A 23,859-nucleotide genomic window follows, 5' to 3' on the forward strand; every position below is an offset into this window, starting at 1 on the left:
AAAAAAACAATTAAATAGAAAAATTCTTTTCTCGGGCTCTAGACCTCGGAATTCGACTCCGGGCATATGCCCGAGTCCCATATTTTTCTACGGACCCTCCGGGACCGTCAAATTACGGGTCCGGGTCCGTTTACCAAAAATATTGACCGAAGTCAACTTTAATCATTTTAAAGCCACATTTTGAAATTTTTCACAGGATTTAACATATAATCTTTCCGGCTATGCGCCCGGACTGCGCACGCAAATCGAGGCAACTAAAGGTGAGGTTTTCAAGGCCTTGGAAGCACGGAAAAAGAGAGAAATCCGGTGATGACCCTTTGGGTCGTCACAAGGAGGCAGAGCTTCCGGGCACAACAGTGATGAAACCAAAGAACAAGAAAGTATAAAGCTTTTAATCAATTATAGCTAAGTTTGCCAGAAAAGTCGTGTCTTTTACAATGATAACAAAACTCACTATTTATAGTTGTACTTGGAGAACAAGGTCCTAGGATCATGTCCTTCTTTAATGTCAACTATGATGGCCTTTGAAGAAGGTGTAACGGTGAACATAAATGACAAATTCTCTGTAACGGACAGCACACTAGATGCTGTAGAATATTCTCCATTAAATGCTACCGGACAGAGGGTATTTATTGCATTTTGTGAATGTCATTCTTTCCGCTGACAGACGTGACAATTGCCTTCGATTTTAACTATCCCCCGCCTTAGGTTCCACGTGTCTCTCTTTTATACGGCCACGTAGCATAGCATATTTTACATTATATAAGTGCATACGCAAATCTTACTCCTACTTAGTGAAGGTAAAGAAGCATCTTCGTTGAGTAGTTACTTCTATTTTAAGTGGGCTATGATCTTTATTCTATTGGAGAAGCTTGAACGATTATTCTTTCATTCGCCTAAATTTTGGTGGTTGAAGTTAATCGGTATCTATATTGACGGGAGACATCACATACAGTGTAACGGCGCGAGTGTATACTAATTGCTATTTGCATATCAAGATTTTCAAAGATTAACAGCTGAAATATGAGTTTGATTGATCAAATCTGTCAAAGTTCGTCTAATAAATTCACAAGTCGTCAACACATATTTTGAAGTTTGAACGGAATTACCAATGGAAGAAATATAATATTACAATCAATGTGATGTCAAGTGTAAAGTGCACTAATTTTCTTTTCCTTCTTTTAATTGTTTCTTAATGTATTTTCTGCAGATAAATTCCCTACATAGGCATTCGTACTAGGTGGCTTATATTATAATAAAAAATAAAAAATTATATTACAAATAGGATTGTTCCTTTATTTAATTAAAATCTAATGAGTCCAGTCAAATGGTTTGACCAAAAAGCCCACCCGGATATTCCGCTGGCACAATTATTGCCTGAATCCGAAAATCCCACGCCGCTCGTAATTCCTCCTCATTTGAAGCCCATTTTCGTCATTTTATCACCAAATCCAAAATCAAAGTTTGACTGAAAGTACAAATTATGGGATGACTTTGACCGGCTGATTTTTTAAAAAGAAAGAGATATTTATATTTTTCTTTTATCTGTTTTTGTCAGAGCAATTTCGTTTTCAATTTCTCTTCCCTTTTATCTCCTTTTTGTTGAACGCAGAAAGGAGAAGAGAGATTTTTATTATTACTTCATTTTTTTCCCCTGCATTTGGATTCATTGTTCTGAGCCTTCTCTCTTTTTCTACTTCAATTGAAGGAAAGTTTCAGAAACTTTTTGTTTCTGATAAAGGAAAGAGAGAGGAGGAGTAACAATTTTTTATTTTAAAAATCATTTTTAATTTCAAATTCAATTTCTGCTTAGGATTTGGATTCTGTGTAAAAAGAAGATATGAATGTGATGCGGCGCCTCAAGAGCATTGCTTCTGGTCGATCTTCCGTTTCGGATCCTGTAATTTTCTTCCTTTTGAATTTAAATTTTTATACCAATTTGGGGGAAATGTTACTTGAATTAGATAACCTAATGAAAATTCATGGCATTTTTTGTTTGTTGTTCACCTTTTTTTTGTTGGTCTGTATATGGTTTGTTTGCCTTTGTTTTTTGGGGGAAAGCTATAATTTTGGCTTGGTAGTGATAGAAGCAATCTCATAGGTCATATATTAACTCTGTTATTTTCTTTGTTATAATTTTTCTGTCAGATTGATAGTTTGCAGCGTTAGCTGAAGATAGTTTTTAGATAAATCATGAGATTTTATTTAATTGTTTATTTTTATATAAAGGGTGATGTTTGGGATAGCTTGCTGCGCCTCGATTATTCTATCATATACCTGTTACCTCCCACCGGCATTGGTATTGGGTAGCTCTACCGACCAAGGCTTAGGCAGATGGAAAGAAATTACCTAGTGTTTTTTGCTTAGCTGAGAGTTGAACATGTTTTTGTTGTTTCTCGTGATGAGATTTAAGTGCATTCTCATTATTTTCTTTTAATTTAATAGGGTGGGGATTTTAGCCTAAAGAGAGTAAAGGTTGAGCAGGAAGTAGATCACAGGGTCGATGGCGAAACTCAATCAGAAAAGCAATGTACTATAGCTCCTAAGCAGGATATGACTTCTACGTTTAATGAAAGTAGTGCTACTACATTGAATGTTGATACTAGACCAGAAAAATCTGGATATGAGGGGCTTCCAAAGGAAATGAGTGAAATGAAAATTAGAGACGAAAAAACTAATGGACACGAGGATGACATAAAGGTACCTTCTTATTTATATCAATTCGGGTTTTTGATATAAATATCTTGATGCTTTTTGCGTATGAAGAAGCCTTTTGATTTCTAAAATGTTACTGAAAAATAGGATATGGAGCCTGCTGTTGTTAGTGGTAATGGAACAGAAACGGGTCAGATAATCGTGACTACTTTGAGTGGTCGAAATGGACAGCAGAAAAAGGTGAGTTTCATGTTCATAGTTGAACAAAAGTAGATGTGACAGCTTGTGTGTTATTATCTGTTTGAGCTTAATCAATGAATAACTTTCATGTTATTATCCCAGACGCTGTCTTACATGGCTGAACGTGTGGTGGGCACGGGTTCATTTGGAGTTGTATTTCAGGTAAAGTTAGTGCGTTTAGGAAGGATTAGGTGGTTATTAGAAAGCATTGAAGTCTCCTGGGTGGCTGTGCTTGACTTTTGCTAATTTCTTCATATTTTTTGTACTTCTTAGGCTAAGTGCCTTGAAACAGGTGAATCTGTCGCAATAAAGAAGGTTTTACAGGATAGGAGATACAAGAACAGGGAACTGCAGATTGTGCGCATGCTTGATCATCCTAATGTTGTTCACTTGAGACACTGTTTCTATTCTACTACTGAGAAGAATGAGGTTTACCTTAACCTTGTTTTGGAGTATGTGTCTGAAACTGTTTACCGAGTTTCAAGGCACTACAGCCGAGTGAACCATCACATGCCCATCATATATGTTCAACTGTACACGTACCAGGTGAGCATTTGCTGCATTCTTCCTTTTTTCCTGTCATGTTTCCGGACTTTCAGCAAATTGATATTGTGAATTAGCTTGACACTTCAGAAGCTACAACTTGATTTTTTTCTCATAATTAAAATTGTGCAGCTATGTCGGGCTCTGAATTACATGCACAACGTAACTGGCGTATGCCACCGTGATATTAAACCTCAGAATCTTTTGGTAAGATCTGCTGGTTATGCTCCTTGCTTTTAGGTGTTCATAGCTTTTTCATTTTGTTGGTTATCTGACATAATTGTTTTTTCCTCTCCCGCCATTCTTCTTGCCTCAGTTCTAACTATTTGTCGTATTATTGTTTTAATTACTGCTACAGGTTAATCCCCACACTCACCAGTTAAAGATATGTGATTTTGGAAGTGCAAAGATGTTGGTATGTGTTGTTTTTTTGAGAGCTATGTTTTCCTATGTGTTTGCATCTACTCAGATTTTTGTCCTCTTACCATAGGTGCCGGGGGAGCCCAATATATCCTACATTTGTTCTCGGTATTATAGGGCACCTGAATTGATCTTTGGGGCTACAGAATACACAAATGCAATTGATATGTGGTCAGCTGGTTGCGTTTTCGCTGAGCTGCTTTTAGGACAGGTGAGTTGAATTCATGGTGCCTATTTTTCCATTCTTTTTGATGTGAGCTGTAGAAAGTTGGTAATTTGTTCTTACACCCACACCTAGATTTACTTTCTATAGTCCCTCTCTTTTACTGAGGTAGATATCCAAGTGCTTGTACCTGAATGTTTCCCTAGTTGTAAGTTGTGTTTTTATTTTTGGTGGGTCATGATAGTGTTATGATAGTTTCCTTGTGAGACTTGTCCATAAATGTTTTAAAAAAGTTTTCTTGTGAGTGTCATATGTTGATTTACTCTGCTATAAATTAGTCTGATGCATTGAATGTTGCATTATGTTTAGCCTCTTTTCCCTGGAGAAAGTGGCGTCGATCAGCTGGTGGAGATCATCAAGGTATACAGGACACTAGTTTTTAATGCCCCATGGTTTTAAGCAGTGTTGATTTAGTTTCATTCTGTTGCTTATCTTTGTTATGTACTTAATCCATGCTAGATTTTGGGGACACCAACTAGAGAGGAAATTAGATGCATGAATCCAAACTATAAAGAGTTCAAATTTCCTCAAATGAAAGCTCACCCGTGGCATAAGGTTTGTGAGAATTTATTAAGTATATGTTTCTCCATCTTACTTTCTTTTTCTTCTTTCCTTGATGAAGTTCTTTGACCCACTGTCCATTCCAAGTGCACTCATTCACAGGCTGAGGCACAGAACAAATCTGAATAAAATTATATTTTGCAGATATTCAATAGAAGAGTACCTCCTGAAGCAGTAGATTTGGCATCAAGGTTGCTCCAGTATTCTCCAACTCTACGTTGTACTGCTGTAAGTGAACGACTTAACCTTTTCCTGCTGTTAGTATAAAGCTTGCAAATAGTTAATGAGAAAACACACAGCTCCGTTAATCTTGTAGATAAAAATATGTTTATGAAGCCTACTGAGAGGGTGACCACATTTTACTATTAATATGTTTGAACTATGCTTGTAGACTCCTTTGGGATTTGAGATCAAGAGGCATCTCGAATGAGTCATAAACTTTCTGTTCTTTTTCAGTTGGAGGCGTGTGCACACCCTTTCTTCGATGCTCTGCGGGAACCAAATGCTTGCTTGCCAAATGGGCGACCGTTGCCACCTCTATTCAATTTTACACCACAAGGTTGAGCTGAGTTCCTTCTTTTTTTTGTTTGTTCGCTTCACCATTTTAGTTACTATGCCCTGTCTGACTGTGGTAAGCTTCATGCAGAACTTTCTGGTGCACCTACTGAACTGAGACAACGCCTCATTCCTGAGCACATGAGGAAATGAATGTTGCGTGAAAGGAAGTTTCTTAGGCTTTCTGAATGAGTTTTTGAGAGGTTACTTGTCCACGTGATCAGCATTGTTCTACAACATCAAGATGCAGCTGCCAGCATTGGTAATATTTGATATTCCAAGTCAAGAATAGAGACTGGTTTTGATTTTTCGATGAAGGAAATGCAGCAAAACTCTCAGGCAAATGATCACAGCTGGGTTCATAAAATGAGATTCTTTTATTTATAAAGTTGATGAGTTAGTTTCGAATGCCCTAGCAGTTTTAGATGAGTTCTCATCTATTATTTTTGTGTTGTAGATAACTTCTAGTTTTCGGGCACTCGGAAGATCAATAGGTGCGCTCCCCAAACAAGATTAGTAGTTGAAATAGGTTTATTCTTGTATATATCATTTTGATCTGTTCTACTTTCCCTATAGGAATGTGAAATTCATTGTCTTAACGTATTTTCTGATGTTGTTACAGAACTAATTAAATAGTATCGGTAGTGAGTTAACTATATGATTCTTAGTCTGTATAGATCTCAATATTGGTGGGACCTTCCTTCTCTATTTTGTTGTTGGACTTAACCAAACGTCGTTCACAATCAGCAATACTAGAGCTGCAAAACATTTTAAAAATAAGTTATCCATGATTAATTATTCCGGGATTAGTTATCCCACCCTTCTATAGGGATAGAAAACACTACAATCTCGGGATAACTAATTCCGGGATTAGTTATACCAAGATTTTATCCCAACTAAATATATGATAAATTCATCTCAATATTTAATTTCGGGATTAATTATTCCTTATCTCTCAGTGCCAAACTAGCCCTTTGTATTCCAACATATTGAACTTGATGACTACCAATTTCAAGGGGAGAGAACATGACATTAATTGCTAAGGAGAGAAAATGAAAAGACACGTGAAATTCTTTTTATCACTCGTAAGAAAGAAGATTATTTTGATACTTTACATATATTTGATTTATATATAAAAAGTTTTTATAATTAATTTCTTAAATTTTTAATATCAGAGGAATGGCTGCCCTATCCGTCAACAACAACAACATACCTAGTATTATCCCATACCGTGGTGTCTGGGGAGGGTAGTGTGTGCGCAGACCTTACCTCTACCTTGTGAGGATAGAGAGACTATTTCCAATAGACCCTCGGCTCAGGAAAGCATAAGCACCACATTCCTGAAAATATAGACAAGAAGGGACAATACCAAAAAGCCATATAAAAGCAGAATAAAAACAATAAGGTAGCAAGGTGAACAACAATGAAAGAAAACAATGGTTAGTCATAAAAACCCTACTACCAACAGAAAGCGAGACTGCGTGCCAATACTACTGTTATAAACACTCTAGACTACCTACTCTACTACCCTAATCCTCGACCTCCATACCTTCTTATCAAGGGTCATGTCCTCGGTCAACTGAAGTTGCGTCATGTCTTGCCTAATCACCTCTCTCCCACTCTTCTTTGGCCTACCTCTACCTCTCTGTAGGTCCTCCAACGTCAATCTCTCACACCTCCTCATCGGAGCGTTTGTGCTCCTCCTCCTCCTCACATGACCAAACCACCTAAGCCGCGCTTCCCGCATCTTGTACTCAATAGGGGCCACACCCACATTGTCGCGAATAACCTCATTTCTGATCCTATCTAACCTGGTGTGCCCGGACATCCATCTCAACATCTTCATCTCTACTACCTTCATCTTCTAGACATGAGCGATCTTGACTACTCAGCCCCATACAACATGATTGTCCGACCACCACTCTGTAGAACTTACCTTTAAGTTTCTGTGGCACCTTCTTGTCAAACAAAACACCGAAAGCGAGTCTCCATTTCATCCATCCCGCCCAATATGATGTGCGACATCTTCAGTAATCTCCCCACCCCCTGAATAATAGACCCAAGGTACTTAAAACTTCCTCTCCTAGGGATAACCTGCGAGTCCAGCCTCACCTCCCCTTCCGCTCCTTGAGTCTCCCCACTGAACATACACTCCAAGCATTCTGTATAGGTCCTGCTCAACTTGAAACCTTTAGACTTCAGGGTCTGCCTCCATACCTCTAATTGCGCGTTCACACCATCTCGCGTCTCGTCAATCAATACAATATCATTTGCAAATAGCATGCACCACGACACCTCCCCTTGAATGTGACGTGTAAGTACGTCCATCGCTAGAGCAAATAAGAATCATTTTTTTAGGCTATGGCTAAGCTCATCTTAACCAAGTGCTTACCATTTGAAAGCATGAAAGTATACTTTTTAGGGACCTGATTGATTATTTTTTTTTCTAATCGATGTACATAAATTACATACGGTTATACATATATATTATATATCCTTCGACTTTTAGTCTATAATTAGGATAATTCTTCTAATTTTTTATTTTAGATGAGCTACATGCCATTTATAGTGGTATTAATTTTATGTGAGAAAATGGTGGAGTCGAAATAGTTCCATATATATATATATATATATATATAAAAGCAACTTTGATCCTCTATGTTTTGTAAAAATGAATATTTTTGATCTTTATCAAATATTTAACAAATTCTACTTGTTAAATTTTATTAGAACCGTGTAATAAACAACAAGGATTTAAAATGCAGCTTTTGGAGCTAGAGTTTCTCCTACCTTTTATCTATTTTTAATTAATGGGCAAAATTAGAAATTTAAGGGGGAAAAAAAATTAAAGGAAGAAACAGAAGCTACTTGTGGAGTACATCCTTTTCTATACTCGTGGCGCGTGTGGCCCAGAAATGCGTCAGCTAAGCTGACTTTCCTAATCCGACTTCGGAATCAAAACATTTGTAGGAAAAATCAACCCTATCAAACAAAACTCATTTCATCTCGATTTATCTCTTACACAATTTCCCGGCGATGTCCACGGCAAGAATCGCCGCCGATGATAACACTTCTAACGCCGACGTTAGCCCCAGCGACGGCGGCGGCGGAGTTGATACGTCACCGCTTCTCACCAATTCCCGTAGCCGACGTTCGTTCCATCGCCGTCCGAGCCTCCGAGGTGCTGCCGGCTTTCTACGGCGCGCAAGCAGCCGGCGATTGATGCGCGAGCCGTCAATGCGTGTTCGTGAAGCTGCCGCTGAGCAAATCGAGGAGCGACAAAGCGACTGGGCGTACTCAAAACCTATAGTGATATTAGATCTCATATGGAACTTAGCTTTTGTTATTGTAGCAATTTCTGTTCTTATAATGAGCAAAAATGAGTCTCCTTCTATGCCTTTAAGGCTTTGGATTATTGGATACGCTTTACAGTCTGTGCTTCACATGGTTTGTGTGTTCGTCGAATATAGACGCCGATGTCAGCGGCGGAATTCCTCAAGCGGCAGTGGAAATTGGAATAATAGAGAAGTTTCGAACTTCAGTTCGGAAAGTGATGGAGGAGAGTCTGGTGATTATTTACTGGAGAGGCGTCAAAACGAGGACGAAACTAGGTACTCCCGCTGCCCCTTTATATATATATATATATATATATATATATATATATATATATATATATATATGATGTTATTTGGTTGAGCACGAAGTTTAAGAAAAGAAACTACTTTTGAAACTTGTAGTATAAGATAAATATTTTTAGATAGATTTATGTGATTAAAGGGTAAAATGAGAAGTTAATGTTAAATTATTCCTAAATATAAAAAAATGTATTAGTATACTTTTCTGGACAAACTAAAAAGGAAAGTGTACCATATAAATTGGGAAGTCTGGTGATTATCTACTAGAGAGGTGTCAAAACGAGGGTGAAACTAGGTACTCATGTTGGATTGAGCACGGAGTTTAAGAAAAAAAGAAAGACTTCTGAAACATGTGGTCTAAGATTAGCGATAAATATTTATGTGACTAAAGGCTTAAAATGAGAAGTTTAAGATTAAATTGTTTGTAAATATGGAAAGTGTCATTCTTTTGGGAATAAACTAAAAAGGAAAGTGTGCCACATAAATTGAGACGGAGGAAATAACAAATTTTCAACTACTATTTTAATATTGTCTTCCATGATATATAAGATTATATATAACATATAAATCAATGTTGATATTTAAACTGCTTACCTGTTCAAAGACTATAACATAAAAAGGACTGAGGGAATATTATCATTGTTGGCAATTCTAGCTAGAAAATTTTGTGAATGCATGTTGATGAAACTCACATACGAAATTGCTAGATGTTGTTTATAGCATTGAGTTTGTTGGCTTTATGTTATTAACTGAAGTCTGAAGGTAGTGTCTGAAGAATGGTTGAAAGAGTGGTAGCCCTAGAAAATACTTTTTTTTATAACATATTACCCGCCCAGCTTGCGCATATATCAACAATTCCGCCGAGTACCTGCTACCAGCACAATGCGGGAAGAAACCACCTAGTGTTTTAGCCCTAGAAAAAACTTATAAATGAGGGATCGGCAAGTGGATGAGGATAAGTTGTGTCCAATCTAGTTTTTGAAGGGTTTGGAATCTTTTTGTGTATTCAGATAGAAGTATCAACTGGTTTCCTCTGCACTGTGTTTTGTCAAGATAGGAGGCGGGGGGTAATCATTTGATTCATAATTGGGATAGCCAGAGTAATGCAGAAAAATGACATCTGGATGGATTTATGATAGCTGCAGATGTTCTTTCTTAGATAGCTTGTTTATGTTTCGCATGAATTTGGCTTTATTATAGGTAATCACGGCATAAATCTGAAGTCTCAATATTGACCTATTTGGTTGGAGAGGCACTGGAGGCTTCATTTTGAGCAGCAATCTAATGGAGCCTCTCCTATTGGACTAGTGAGGGCAGGGGAGACTTTACTTCTAGAGACTGCTAATCGGGGACATATGTTACTTGATTAAAGAAGTGTAGGTTCTGATCAGTGTCTCAGATTGTAAGATTTATACTTAAATCATGAGTTGAATTGGCTAATTAACTATATAGTGGTATTGAATTAGTTAGGGCTATGTATTTTGGTATGCTCAAATGATTTACTGCCTTTTAATTTTGCATAAACTCAAATTTCTTTGGACTTGCTTTTGCAATTGGCTAGGTTTGGTGCCACACAGCAATATTTATCACTTAGTGTAACTCAAAAATAAACTTAATTCAAAACTTCTGGGGTTTAAGTGGCTGAAATGGGCACTCATGTCGCTGATGCTTTAGTTTTGATTTGACGCAATAGGCTTACTGGCACATTTGAGCAGTAATGTTCTCTAGGCTGCTGAACAGAATAGTTCAACATGAATCTCAAAGTTATTCAAACTGATACCAGCTCTGGAATACGAAGGTTGTTAAGCATGACTAAATGGTTGAAACCCTGTTCTTTGTTTCTTATGTTTAGAAAAGAATAAAACTGCATGTCTGTGCCTAATAATGTATCGCTGATTCTTGATTTATTGTTTCAGTGTTGCCAAGCATCTGGAGTCCGCAAACACCATGTTTTCTTTCATTTGGTGGATAATTGGGTTCTATTGGGTATCTGCTGGTGGCCAAACTATGACCCGTGATGCACCTCAACTTTACTGGTTATCTCAAAACTAGGCTCTAGCTCTGTCTCATTTTCTTTTATTTGTATTTTATGTTTACGTGGTTTCTTTTTCAGGCTTTGTATCACATTTCTGGCGTTTGATGTGTTCTTTGTTGTTATATGTGTTGCTGTGGCTTGTGTCATCGGAATTGCTGTTTGCTGCTGTCTCCCATGTATCATCGCAATCTTATATGCAGTGGCAGATCAGGTATATAATCCTTCTGTCGCATCTATTAACTGTCACGATTCACATAAATCGACTTCCTTTTGACATGTAATTCTCAAATATCAGTTCCAAAGCTATCTCAGTAGTGAAGGACCTAGATTATGGAAGGATTTACTTGTTTTTGAATTAATAGTATATCATACATGTTTAGTCTTATACCTTTTGTTCTTTGTTGCAATTGCCATGCATTATCAGCACATGACAATGTTCAGAGATAAAGAATTCCCCTTTGAATTTGTAGTTTGCCCCCCATAAAAAAAATTCTTTTGTATCTTCCCCTGCAAAGTATTACTTATGTGTTTGCCACCGAGTATAATGTTATAGAAGAACGTAGAAAAATGTGGGCAAATGGGTGGAAGAAATTTTTTTAATGGTCCATAACCCAATAATGTTATTATTTCAATGTGTAATATTCACTAATCCATTTTGGACCTATTTATGGGAATGGTGACCTTCGGTCATCTAATGGACTCTGGTTGAACTCTTAGTTTTTTTTCTAGGTAATTAAAAATTTTATTTACCAAAACCGAGGAATATTTACAGCTCAAGGAGAAGAAGAAAAAAAGGCACTAGAACTGGACATGAACCCTAGTTCTTAGTATATCAGTAGACCTCTATTCACCCTCAACAGTCAACATCAATCACTACTCAAATCTTAACAAACTAGAAGGAGAAGTATTAAGCTTCTGGGGACACCCTGTTAGTTTAGGGATCAGACTAGCTCTGTAGTACACTTCCTGGATAACCATCTTTGCAATTGCTTCCTCTGATCTCATATTGCTTTGAAAGATCCTATTGTTTCTTTCCTGCCACAAGTAATACACAGCTGCTGCCAAGGTAGTTCTGTATATGAGTATATCCCAGCATCATCACCCCCCCCTGCCCCCCCCCTCTGCCTTTGCACACCTTTTCTGCCCATTGCAATTCATCTGTCCAGCGCATCTTGTGTCTGAAAATGCCGTGCCATTATAGTAGTTGTGTCCAAATCTTCCCTGTTACAACACATTCAAAGAACAAATGCTGAACAGTCTCATCTGCTGAATTACAAAGTGGAGATAGTAGACTTGTGTGAATGCCCTATTTAGCAATCCTGTCCCTAGTAGTCAACCTCCCATGTGCAGCCAGCCTGAGTATGAAGATCCACCTACGGGAACCATGGTGGTTACATACAATTTTTCTTCAAGTTACTTTCTGGAAGTCCCGTTGTATACTCTTATTTGTCTTCGTCTAGTTATTATGCAAGATTATAAAAATTTAGGGAGGGGTTTTTCTCTTGATCTTTTGCTCTCTAATGCAGGCTTTCTGAATGAGTTTTCACCTTTTTGGTTCTACTATCATCTAACTTGATTAACTGTTGAAACTAAGCAATTTAAATATTGATTTCCTCCTCTTGGCTCCAAATTTTGGAAGTGTACAATAATACATAGTCTTGTGCATTTATTTCTTTTAAGTTCTTTTTTAATTTGCAGTGGTTGGATAATTTCAACATTTTAAGTGATTTTTTTCTTAAAATAAATTACTCTATTTCACGAAAGTAACCTTCAAAATATTTGTGGTTAGTGGAAGAAAATACAATTTTATTTTAGCTTTTAGTAAATTCGGAGATAAACCGATAATTTTTGCTTGAGAATATCTGGAAACTCATTAAAATGCATACCATGTACTGTTGAGGAAAAAAAAAACAGATTTAGCAGCATATTATGTTTTGGGGACAGCTATTCCTTTAATATGTTGTTGAGTTAGAGCTCCTTGTTATCCATAAAGTAAGGGAAAAAAAGGCTTTCAATTTGCAGTAACATATTGGTTTTTGTCAATATGGCTCAAAGAATTGTCGCAAGTTGTGTTAGATTATCCATCTGTTTAAGTTATTTCATACTTCCAAGTTTGGCTCAGAAACGTAAAATACGGGATGGTATGTGCAATCGGCCGTGTTGGGGATTTTTCTTGTGCAGCCTTTTGTCAAGACCTTTTAGTTCATTGCTGCTGTCTTTTAATTCGTAATAAGAAAGGATTTCTCTAACATAGTACAATACCATATCCTCACTATATTGCTGAAAGGTAATATTGATGGGCATAATTGTAGATAAGAGTCAAAATAATCGAAAAGTTGTGGTGCGAATCTCTGCAACCTTGCGCATTTAAATACAATTGAAAATCCAACTCTTACCTGAATCCCGTGACTAGTCAAATCGGATCACTTTCAATGGGACGGAGTCAATGCTTTTCTTGTCACAGGGAAGTTCTCAATATCTTTCTCATAAAATGCTTATCTTTGAAACAGGAAGGAGCAACTAAGGAAGATGTTGAAAGACTGCCCAAATACAAGTTCCGGAGACTTGGTAACTTTGAGAAAGAGAATGGGGAGATTCAAGAATCATTTGGAGGAGTAATGGTTGAATGCGACACTGATACACCCACTGAGCATGTTCTTCCACCGGAAGATGCTGTATGTATTACAAAACACTTGCCTTTTCCTGGCCAAGAATTTTCCATTAGGCTTCTCAAACTCAGCTAGTCCTAGAAGTTACATATGTTCTTTACGTTTGCAGGAATGTTGCATTTGCATTTGTTCCTATGAAGATGGAGCTGAGCTGCGCGAGCTCCCTTGTCGTCACCATTTTCATGCAGCCTGCATAGACAAGTGGTTGTATATAAATGCCACCTGTCCTCTTTGCAAGTTCAATATACTCAAAAATGGAAATCAAAGTGGCAGTGAAGAAGCATAAGCAAGCCGACCACTTACGCATCCCTCAAAGTAAAGATCTTGGTGTATTTCTAGGTGTTGGATCTCTTCTTGGACCTGAAGTTCTTCTCCAGTTTCGAGTTTCAGGCAGCCCAGCACTTGCTTCTGCTCTCATAATGTTAATGTATAGGCTGTGAGTTTTCGTGTTCCATATATTATATCAGTAGAGGGGGCAGCAAATTTGCTTTTACCTTATGTTTGGTTTCTTCACAGATATGTCTCACAAGCATAAGTTATGTAATCAAGTCATGTTGATGTTTAATGCGACTCTGTTGTGTCAAAATCAAGGGAAGATAAAGATCCAGAAGTTACCTTAGCAAAGAAATAAACACACGACCAACATTACTTTTTTAAAAGTTGTCTTTCAGTTGGTGAAGTAGGAGTTTGCGAAGGTTAACGAGTATTTATTTGAACTGTTGAGGAATATAGTGATTGTATAGAGTAATGATGGCATGATTTGGGTGTAGTAGCTATTATTGTAATGATATCACTTTTTGAAAAGGCAATAGATCGTGTTTAATATATTTGACTTATGAATCAAGTCTTAGCACCAAAAGATTATGGTGGATGATAGGATTCCTCGGTCCTTTAACTAAACTATGTGGGAAAATGGATAGTTATTTCCAATTAGTGAATTCTAGACGGAAAGTTGATATCTTTGGCTGGGGAGCCCTAAGATCAGAGACCTATCTTCAAGATGTAAATTACAGGTACATAGCAAATATGTTTGGTTTTCAAGGACAAGTTATGTGTATATCAATGTAGAATTCTTGCAATCGACCCAAAAGTTAGATGATCGACTTATAGCCCGTTTGGCCAAGTTGCAAAAATCAGCTTATTTTGAGAAGTGATTTTTTTCAAAAGTACTTTTCTCAAAAGTACTTTTGGTGAGAAGCAGTTTGTGTTTGGCTAATTAATTTAAAAAGCACTTTTGAACAGCAATTAGTGTTTGGCCAAGCTTTAAAAAACTGCTTCTAAATGCATTTTTCTCAAAAGTGCTTCTCAAAAAAGTGCTTTTGGAGAGAAGCTACTTTTTTCTACTTCTCCAAAACTGCTTCTGCTTCTCCTCAAAATCACTTTTTTCCTTTCAAAAGCTTGGCCAAACACCTCAATTTAAAAAACACTTTTGGGAAAAAAGAAGCTTGGCCAAACAGGCTATTATTTGAACATCAGCAGAAGTGGGGCTTTTGCATCTATACCCGGTTTTGGGGTCACAATTGAACTTATACCCACTTTGCAAAAAAGTTTGCAAGCGTACCTACTTTACGAGCAACTTCAGACTTATCTGATCTGAAATTAAAAAAAAATTGATCTGAAGTGAAAAAATTGCACTTCAAATGACTTAAGGCCAAATAGGTCTGAGTGCAACCAATGGTTTCATGCACTTAAGTCTAATAAGTCTAAAGTGAAAAATTACACTTCAAATGCACTTAAGGCCAAATAGGTCTGAAGTGTAACCAATGATTTCATGCACTTAGGGCCAATAAGTCTGAAGTAAAAAATTGTCCTTCAAATGCATTTAAAACCAAAAGGTTTGAAGTGCAACAAATGTTTTGCTACACTCAAGGCCAATAAGTCTAACGTAAAAAATTGCACTTCAGATGCACTTAAGGCCAAAAGGTTTGAAGTGCAACCAATATTTTTATGCACTTAAGACCAAATAGGCCGAACGTGCAAAATAACTCGAAACAAAAATTTGTTTTTCGAATTATAACAATCCAACATACGATTTATCATTTCCAAACATATCATTTCCAAATGATACGACTTAAAGTATAAATGTTTACAACAAGTTTTTTATCCTCCTTTACTATTTATCTAAACTAATGGCTAAAAGTAATGTAGCAAAAGCCTGGAGTACAAATATAATCAGCCACGCTTTTGATTCCCCTGCATCATCTTCCAAGACTAAGACATCATCTTCTAAGGCTTATCCTGCGAAATCATTCAGATTAGTGAAAAAACAAAAAGATCAATATGGGGCTTACCAGTTGAAAAAGCGACCAGTGAACCCTAAAAGTAATGATCATAACTGAAATTTGATAAAAACAATACATATCAGAAAAGGTCCATCAGTCCAAAACATTAAAAATAACAACAACAACAACAACAACTCAGTAAAATTCCACAAGTGGGGTCTGGGGAGGGTAGTGTGTACGCAGACCTTACCTCTACCCCGAAGGGGTAGATGGCTGTTTCCGAAAGACCCTCGGCTCAAGATATAAAAAGACAAAAGGAAAGAATATTAAATTCACTACGGAGATCATAGGAAACATAGGAATATAAAATGCAAAGCAAAAACGATGGCTAATAAAAATAGTCAATGCAAAATCTTACGTTGTGTTTTCATGCCCTTCCATATTCTGAATGTTTAATCCCTTCAACTTTAAGAAAAGTTGATTATAGGAACACCCAAGCAAATGGGAAAACAACTTCATAACTTCTCGTAAAGCCTTATCAGCAAAACGATTGCCTTTGTAGTGTGCCTTGTAATTCCTTAAAAATCTTATGATTCCAAAGGCCCTCCTATACATTTTAGGTTCTATGTCCTCATACGTCAGGCAGCGATACATTTCATATATTCCTTTCTCTTCTATCCTTTTTTCCAACCAAAAAAGTCTGCTTTAAGGAAGCGATTACGCAGAAGCTTCTCGCTATTTGAATGTAGCAACTCATTAAATGCATAAAAAAAGACGCCAACTTTAACATGGTTCCAAAAGCAACTAGCCTGGTATATCCAGCTAGATATGTTTTCAACAAATTCCCTAAGACAGCCAAATAAATAATTACGTTTACGTCCTTAACAAAAAGCTAACAATAAATATGCCATAAAATTGAAATACCTAGGGTTAGCATATTGATATCTCTTGAATCTAAACAAGTCATGAAACAATGTATAGTCATTCTTGATGGCATTTCTAAAAGGACGATCCGGCCTATGCTTCCTATAGGCTAGAGAAACCAGTCTTCCGAAGACTTCAACATCATCAATTAACCCAACTAGTTTTCTGCATTGAATATTGAGAACAATTTTCATCAAAAACCTATCGTTATAGTCAAATTAAAGTAAAAAACATAATGATTACTAAAGCTACTCACTACTACCCTCATCGACTTTGAGTCGTTTTGCCTCACCGCCACTAATTTCATCAATAGGTTTATCGTCATACCGAAAATTACACACCCTAAGGCTACCCTCTCCGGCGCACTAATTTTCTCAATATCTTTGGCTTTAGACAGTAGCCGAAAATTGAACACCAGAGACGATAGCCTTAGGGTGTGCAATTTTCGGTATGACGATGAACCTATTGATGAAACTAGTGGCGGTGAGGCAAAACGACTCAAAGTCGATGAGTATAGTAGTGAGTAGCTTTAGTAATCATTATGTTTTTGACTTTAATTTGACTAAACTATAGGTTTTTGATGAAAATTGTTCTCAATATTCAATGCAGAAAAACTAGCTGGGTTAATTGATGATGTTGAAGATTTCGGAAGGCTGGTTTTTCTAGCCTATAGGAAGCATAGGTCGGATCGTCCTTTTAGAAATGCCATCAAGAATGACTATACCTTGTTTCATGACTTGTTTAGATTCAAGAGATATCAATATGCTAACCCTANTTTACGTATATTTCTAAAAAACATAAATCGAGGTATTTCGATTTAGTTTATGTCGAAACTCGAATTTATATTTGACCATCTCAGGGAATTCGTTAAAAACATATCTAGCTGGATATACCAGGCTAGTTGCTTTTTTGAACCATGTTAAATTGCACACCCAAAACCATACACTATCTTTGGCTTTAGACTCAAAGTCATACATATTCTTTCACATGGAGCACTAATAATCCATTAACTTAAACAAAGTGGTACACGTCATAACACTAAACACCGTTAATTTTTAACAGAAATCTAAAATTTATTTTCTTGCTTACCGAAAGAAAGATGACAAATTTATCTAGATAGTAAATAATTAATATACATAAAATCTATTTACTACTTATTTACTATACGTAAAATATACATTTACTAAGAAATTTTAAACACCATTAACTTTTTATTTGCAATGATTGTTATCTAAATAACCTCAAATGTTATCTAGATTTTATTAGATACATAAAATTTATTTTTTATTTTATGTGTATTTAATGGTGTTTAACGGTGTTTAAAATTAACTAGTAAATGTACATAAAATAAAAAAAATTAAATTTAACATTACTTAGTAAGTGTATATTTTACGTATAGTAAATAAATAATAAATAGAAAAATAGTAAATAAATTTTATATATATTTACTATTTACTATCTAGATAAATATGTCATCTTTCTTTTGGTAAGCAAGAAAATAAATGGAACAAATATTTTGTTAGAACTTAGATTTCTCTAAAAAATTAATGGTATTTAGTGTTATGACTAAAAGTGCACCACTTTGTTTAAGTTAATGGACTATTAGTAATTCATGTGAAAGAATATGTATGACTTTGAGTCTAAAGCCAAAGATACTGTATGGTTTTGGGCTTTGTCTCGCCATAACTCCCTCAATGGATACAGCAGACACCTTGGCATCCACAATGGTGTCGGCACCTCTATTCCTATTATCTCTCACCTTGACCAAATTACCATGGACGATCTTGAGGGCATTTATTGACACCTTTCCAAGCCCTATCTGACTGAACTCCGAAAATAAAAAGAGTCAAAAGAAATATAAAGAACAACAATCCATTTAGTATGTAGGTAAAAAAATTTAAAAAAAAACTTAACTGAAACGTTTCCTGGTGCTGCCAGTCCGAATCCGATAGTAGTCTCTTTTTTATCATCCTCCAACCATATCTTTTTTCTTTTGTCCTCCAACCAGGTATCGAATCTCCGAAGCGGCTTGGTGAACACAAGGCCGCCGCCGGTTTCTTCATCCACCGCAAAAATGTAACGAATGGCTACATTGGGCTTTCCATTAGCAAGGTGGAGATCCCTCATGTAGCTAGCCGCAAAGGGCTAATAGAGACATCGGTGACGACACCGTCGCACACCCAGCTTCTTTGGTAGACATTACCTTGAATATGGTCTCCAATGGTATACTGCTGCTGAAAAATTCCACTTGCCATATCCAAGTCTAGAGAAGCGGCGGAAAGGTGTTGTTAATGTCCAAGTCTAGAGAACGGCGGAAAGGTGCTGTTAATGAGTCTAGAGAAGCGACGGAAATGTGTTGTTAAACCACTAGGGTTGGGAAATGGGTAAATATAATTTACCCCTCAAATTTGAACCTTATCCTTGTCACACCTCCTTTTTACCCGAAAGGGAGATAAGAGAGTTTTTCCAATTAAAGAGATAATAACCGAAATGGAATTTTTATTAGATTCAGAGTCGCCACTTGGGATAATTATATGGTGTCCCAGGTCACTGGTTTATTTTAAATCCCAAATCGAGGAAAATTGACTCTGTTTTAAAGGTCTGCGAAACAAGAAGACCGGGTAAGGAATTCTGTTAACCCGGGAGAAGGTGTTAGGCATTTTCGGGTTCCGTGATTTTAGCACGGTCACTTTAATCATACCTGGCTTAATCAATTTATTTAATTACGTGTTTTAGAACCTATGTGCTCTTTTCGTTTTACCGCTTTTAATTAAGAAATTAACCTGAAACGAGTTACGCGTACGTATACTCATTTCGTTTGGCGCGTCAAGAATCATGTCACGCGTACGTGTCCACAATTAATCACACTTTATTATTATTAAGAAAGTTTGGCCGAAATTGCGCGAATGCATAACTCGATTTATTTTTAGAATCATAATTATGTCACGCAAACGTGTACACAATCACGATGATAGATTAAATCGCGCCTAAAGCAAGCTATGAATATTCATTTTAGAAAACCTTAATCATGTTTGGATATGAGTAGCAACTCAATAGAAACAGGAGAGACCTAAGTGATATAATTTTATATACAATGCCCAAATCGCCTGGATAATAACACTACAACTTTTAAAATACATTATTTTGTCGTAAGATAATAGAATAAAAGTAGTATAAATAGATGAAAATTTTAGTTTAAACATTCATAAATTAGAAGATACAAAGCCTAAATTACGTCAAGAAATTGAGAAGACTAACCTCAGGAGTATATATTAAGACAATAAAAAAAAAGGTAGTCGGATGTACAATATCATCACATATCCTTTCCAGCTATCATATATCTCCGAGCTAATTGGCAGTGATTCTGGATTGAAATTTGATTTCTAGAAGAATGGATAGGTCACTATCTTGAAAAACCTCAGTAGCTTTCATATGCATAAGTTTCATGCACAATGAATCAAACTACATGTATTCTCAGTACTTATGACTTATGCGTTCACATGTTTCAGGAAAGCATGACAGTAAACTCAACCAAGTTTACCATTAAAAACCTTAAAACCTCTGAAGCAAGCTTTACGTCTACTTCTCTATTTGGCCTGAAATGTTTTTTTCATTAGATGAGTAAAATCAGCGGATACAAGAATATGCTCGGATGAATTCGAATGAAAAACAACAGCAGTGGGAATTAAATCGAACCGCGGCAGACTCGAAGTAGATTCGACTCCTCAGCTAAACTCCATAGCTTAAAACAGAAATTGATTGAAGAAACCGATATCTTTTCCTCACTGTTCTGTCCGAAAACCCCTATCCAGAAAGCCCCCTCCCTTCCTATCTACGTGAGTGTGTGTGATGAGAGGTGGTGGCTGAATTTGGTGGTCGTGTGGCTGGAATTGGAGGAGTATCGCTTGGTGTGGGTGTGTGGCTGTGTTTTCCGGCGGGCTGTTGTGAATTGGAAGAAGCAGAAGCGGATGGAGATCGGGTTGATGGTCCCTAGTTTTTGTGAAGGGAGGCGTTTTTGCTCTTACACTCTGTTTGGATTATTGTTCCCTATCGTTTTATAATGTATTGTATTGTATCGTATCGTATTGTACCGTATCGTTTTATGAATACAATGTTTGGATAGATTGTATTGTTTGTTATTGTTAAATAATATTTTATTGTTTGGTTTGACTGTATGTACTGTACTGTAACTGATAAGTTTACTAAAATACCCTCAATTGTTTAAATATTAAATTTATCAAAATTATGTATAAAAATAATTTTAAAAAACAAAACAGAAGAAGGCAAAACACAATAAGGAAGCAAAACAAAGGAGCGAGATAGAAAAAGGCAAAACAAAGGAGCACAACTAATTAGAATTGAGTTACATGCAAATTAGGAGAAAAAATAAAACAGGAGGCAACAAAACACCTTTAATATTGGTCTGGAAAAAAACAAAGTAGGTTATAAGTTGGAGATTTGGAGTTAAAATATAAAAAAGATAAAGGGTGAAATAGAATTATGGAGTAATAAGTTAGGGCATAATTGGAAAGAAAAATAGGAAACAATCCCACCACACCAAATCGGTTGTTTAAAAAAAGGGGACTTTTCATTGTTCAGGAACAATGGATTTAACAATACAATACACTCAATTTTAATGAAACAATCAAAACAAACATTGTTTTGGGATAACAATACAATACAATACAACGAGGAACAACCATCCAAACAAGCTGTTAGGGTCTCTTTTGGGTCTTGTGCGGCTGCTCAGAATTCAAAAGAGGAGAGGGAAGATCTTCCATTAGGTCTAGGGGTCTTTTAGGTCTTATGAGGTTATGGGATGAGGGAATGGGTTTGTGCTTAAAATAGTAAAAATTGCACGGGGCGCCCCCATTTAACCTATACCCATTTTTTTAAAAACTTTTAACTTGTACCCACTTTTTCAATAACTTCATCTCATTTCTCTTCCTCCTTGTCCTCCTTCATTTTCTTCTTCTCATCTCCTCCTCCTTCTTATAGATAGATAGATAGGGTAACAAGGACAATAACGCCAAAGCCACCCACTACTGATAATACGAGCATCTTCACAGTTTGAATCTGCATTAATTAAATTTTGAGAAACAACCAAAGGAGTTTATAGTGATGATAAGGGTCGTGTTTGTCTTGAGAAATGCATAATAAATCCAAAGCATGGAACTAAAGAGAGCAACCACATATCGAATAGATTGATACCCTTCTGTTGATTTCTTCTTGTAAATTTTATAAAACGTGGGCCTGCAGGTGTGAAGTTATAGTGTTAGTCAGATTATAATTAGCCGATAAAAACAAATAGCATAACATATAAAAAAGTATAAGCAAATGGAGACTCACAGTGGAGAAAGGAACACAATGAAAGGAACACAATGAACACCAAAAGCAAAAGCCCAGTGATACCTGAACNATAAACAAAAAAACTTCAAGCTCTAGAGACTGAAGTTCCCCAGTTATAAACAAAACTTCAGCTCTAGAGACTGAAGTTCTCCAGTTAAAAATAAAACTACAGCTCTAGAGCTGAAGTTGACCAGTTACAAACAAAAAAACTTGAGCTCTAGAGATGAAGTTCGACAGTTACAAATAAAAACTTCAGCTCTAGAGCAGAAGTTCCCAGTTACAAACAAAACTTCAGCTCTAGAGCTTGAAGTTCGCTAGTTTACAAAGACAAAAACTTCAGCTCTAGAGCTGAAGTTCCCCAGTTACAAAAATAAAAACTTCAGCTCTAGAGCTGAATTTCAGGCCCGGCTACTAAAATGCTGAAGTTTTGCGTGATTGCCTTTGCTACTTCAGCCCCGTATGCTGAAGTTATGCGAAAAAGTGGGTACGCTTGCAATTTTTTTTGCAAAGCGGGCACAAGTTAAAATGTGACACAAAAAGTGGGTATAGATGCAAAAGCCCCCTTAAAATAGGCTTAATCTATATCTATCTATCTATCTATCTATCTATCTATCTATCTATCTATCTATTTATATCTATCTATCTATACTATATTAAATACGAAGGCCCTTAACGAAATATCGTTCGTTTTTTTACCCTTTAAAAATGAGTTTTACACTAGACAAAATAGTCATTTGTATTATTTTCCTAATTGTTAGAATTATTTTATATCTCCCTAATATTTAAGAATTCGAAATCAATTCAACTCAATATTGAAACGATGTGGAAACCCAAAAAATACGGGTAAGAATTTTAGAATAGAAGGACTACAACATATAATTGTATTGGGAAAAATTGAGTTTACGTATTAAAGTGATATAAAGATGACATGTCATGACACGTAGATTGATCAAAAAGTTATGATTGGCAAAGAAGCACGAGCTGCAACAGATACGAGTAGAGGCATAGAAAGAGGCACGAGCGATTATTCAAAAGACTTAGTGCCCGTACCTATTTAAGTCCAAGAATTAGGGGGAATGAACCAGACAGTACAAGGGAGTGCGGATACAGTATTTAATGAGCCTTAAATACTAAAAACGTTAGAGAATCTGTATTGAATACAATGATTATGTAACGTCGCATTTAATGTCTTTAAATATCTATAATGGCCTTGTCATGAAAAAGGCAAAACGCATATCTCCAAAATAGCTATAAAAGGGAGAGAATGAATCAATTGTAGGGACACGAAATACTATCTGAATACACCGATTTACTTTGTTTCTGAATATCTCATTATTAGCAAAATCATTCTTTATTCATTCTTTGATTATCAGTAACCCGAGTTCTTCTAAATTATCGCTTTGACCGAAATTCCATTTTTTGGTTAAACAAATTGGTTTACCGGAAATCTGATAATCTATTTTTTCTTAACTTAACCTACTTCGTTACATCAACAATCATGTCAAATGTTAACGACAACACCCAAGGAAACCATGGAAATCAAGGAAACCATCAACTCCAAGGGGATCCACAAGATGTTCACACTCCGATCCTTTCTCCACAAAATTCGCCTCGTCGATCTCGAGAAGGAACTCCTGATGGATCTCACTCAAATGCAAATACTCAATTTAACAACGATGAAGCTATCAATGAAGCTTTGCAGCAGTTGATCGCTCAACACGTCAATAAAGCTCTTGAGGCTTTTGCCAGCCAATTACCTGCTGCACCATCAACACCAGTTCCAAATACCAACACTTTGGAAAACCCTCGTTCTGGGCTTGTTAATTCA

At 36.4% G+C, this 23,859-nt stretch overlaps 2 protein-coding genes and 1 long non-coding RNA gene across 3 annotated transcripts; 2 read left to right on the forward strand and 1 right to left on the reverse strand.

The window, feature by feature from the left end:
• Positions 1 to 1,545: 1,545 nt before the first annotated feature.
• LOC109216890 (shaggy-related protein kinase epsilon-like) lies at positions 1,546 to 5,867 on the forward strand. Its single transcript, XM_019381109.1, has 13 exons — positions 1,546 to 1,900; positions 2,446 to 2,700; positions 2,803 to 2,895; positions 2,998 to 3,057; positions 3,169 to 3,441; positions 3,571 to 3,645; positions 3,797 to 3,853; positions 3,929 to 4,069; positions 4,391 to 4,441; positions 4,541 to 4,636; positions 4,787 to 4,870; positions 5,099 to 5,201; positions 5,289 to 5,867. The coding sequence occupies exons 1-13, from the start codon at positions 1,841 to 1,843 to the stop codon at positions 5,348 to 5,350; spliced, it is 1,410 nt and encodes a 469-aa protein (XP_019236654.1). The 5' UTR covers positions 1,546 to 1,840; the 3' UTR covers positions 5,351 to 5,867.
• Positions 5,868 to 8,059: 2,192 nt separating this feature from the next.
• LOC109216889 (E3 ubiquitin-protein ligase At1g63170-like) lies at positions 8,060 to 14,363 on the forward strand. The gene is made up of 5 exons (XM_019381108.1): positions 8,060 to 8,808; positions 10,749 to 10,868; positions 10,946 to 11,078; positions 13,378 to 13,542; positions 13,646 to 14,363. Exons 1-5 carry the CDS (start codon positions 8,234 to 8,236, stop codon positions 13,820 to 13,822), a joined length of 1,170 nt encoding a protein of 389 aa, XP_019236653.1. The 5' UTR covers positions 8,060 to 8,233; the 3' UTR covers positions 13,823 to 14,363.
• Positions 14,364 to 15,525: 1,162 nt separating this feature from the next.
• On the reverse strand, positions 15,526 to 17,450 carry LOC109216891. The gene is made up of 2 exons (XR_002066571.1): positions 16,177 to 17,450; positions 15,526 to 15,774 (listed from the first exon to the last, which is right to left on the reverse strand). It is a non-coding gene; the product is annotated as an uncharacterized LOC109216891 (long non-coding RNA).
• Between the last annotated feature and the right edge of the window lie 6,409 nt (positions 17,451 to 23,859).

This window comes from Nicotiana attenuata, unplaced genomic scaffold, assembly GCF_001879085.1.
Source record: "Nicotiana attenuata strain UT unplaced genomic scaffold, NIATTr2, whole genome shotgun sequence".
Classification (NCBI taxonomy): Eukaryota; Viridiplantae; Streptophyta; class Magnoliopsida; order Solanales; family Solanaceae; genus Nicotiana; species Nicotiana attenuata.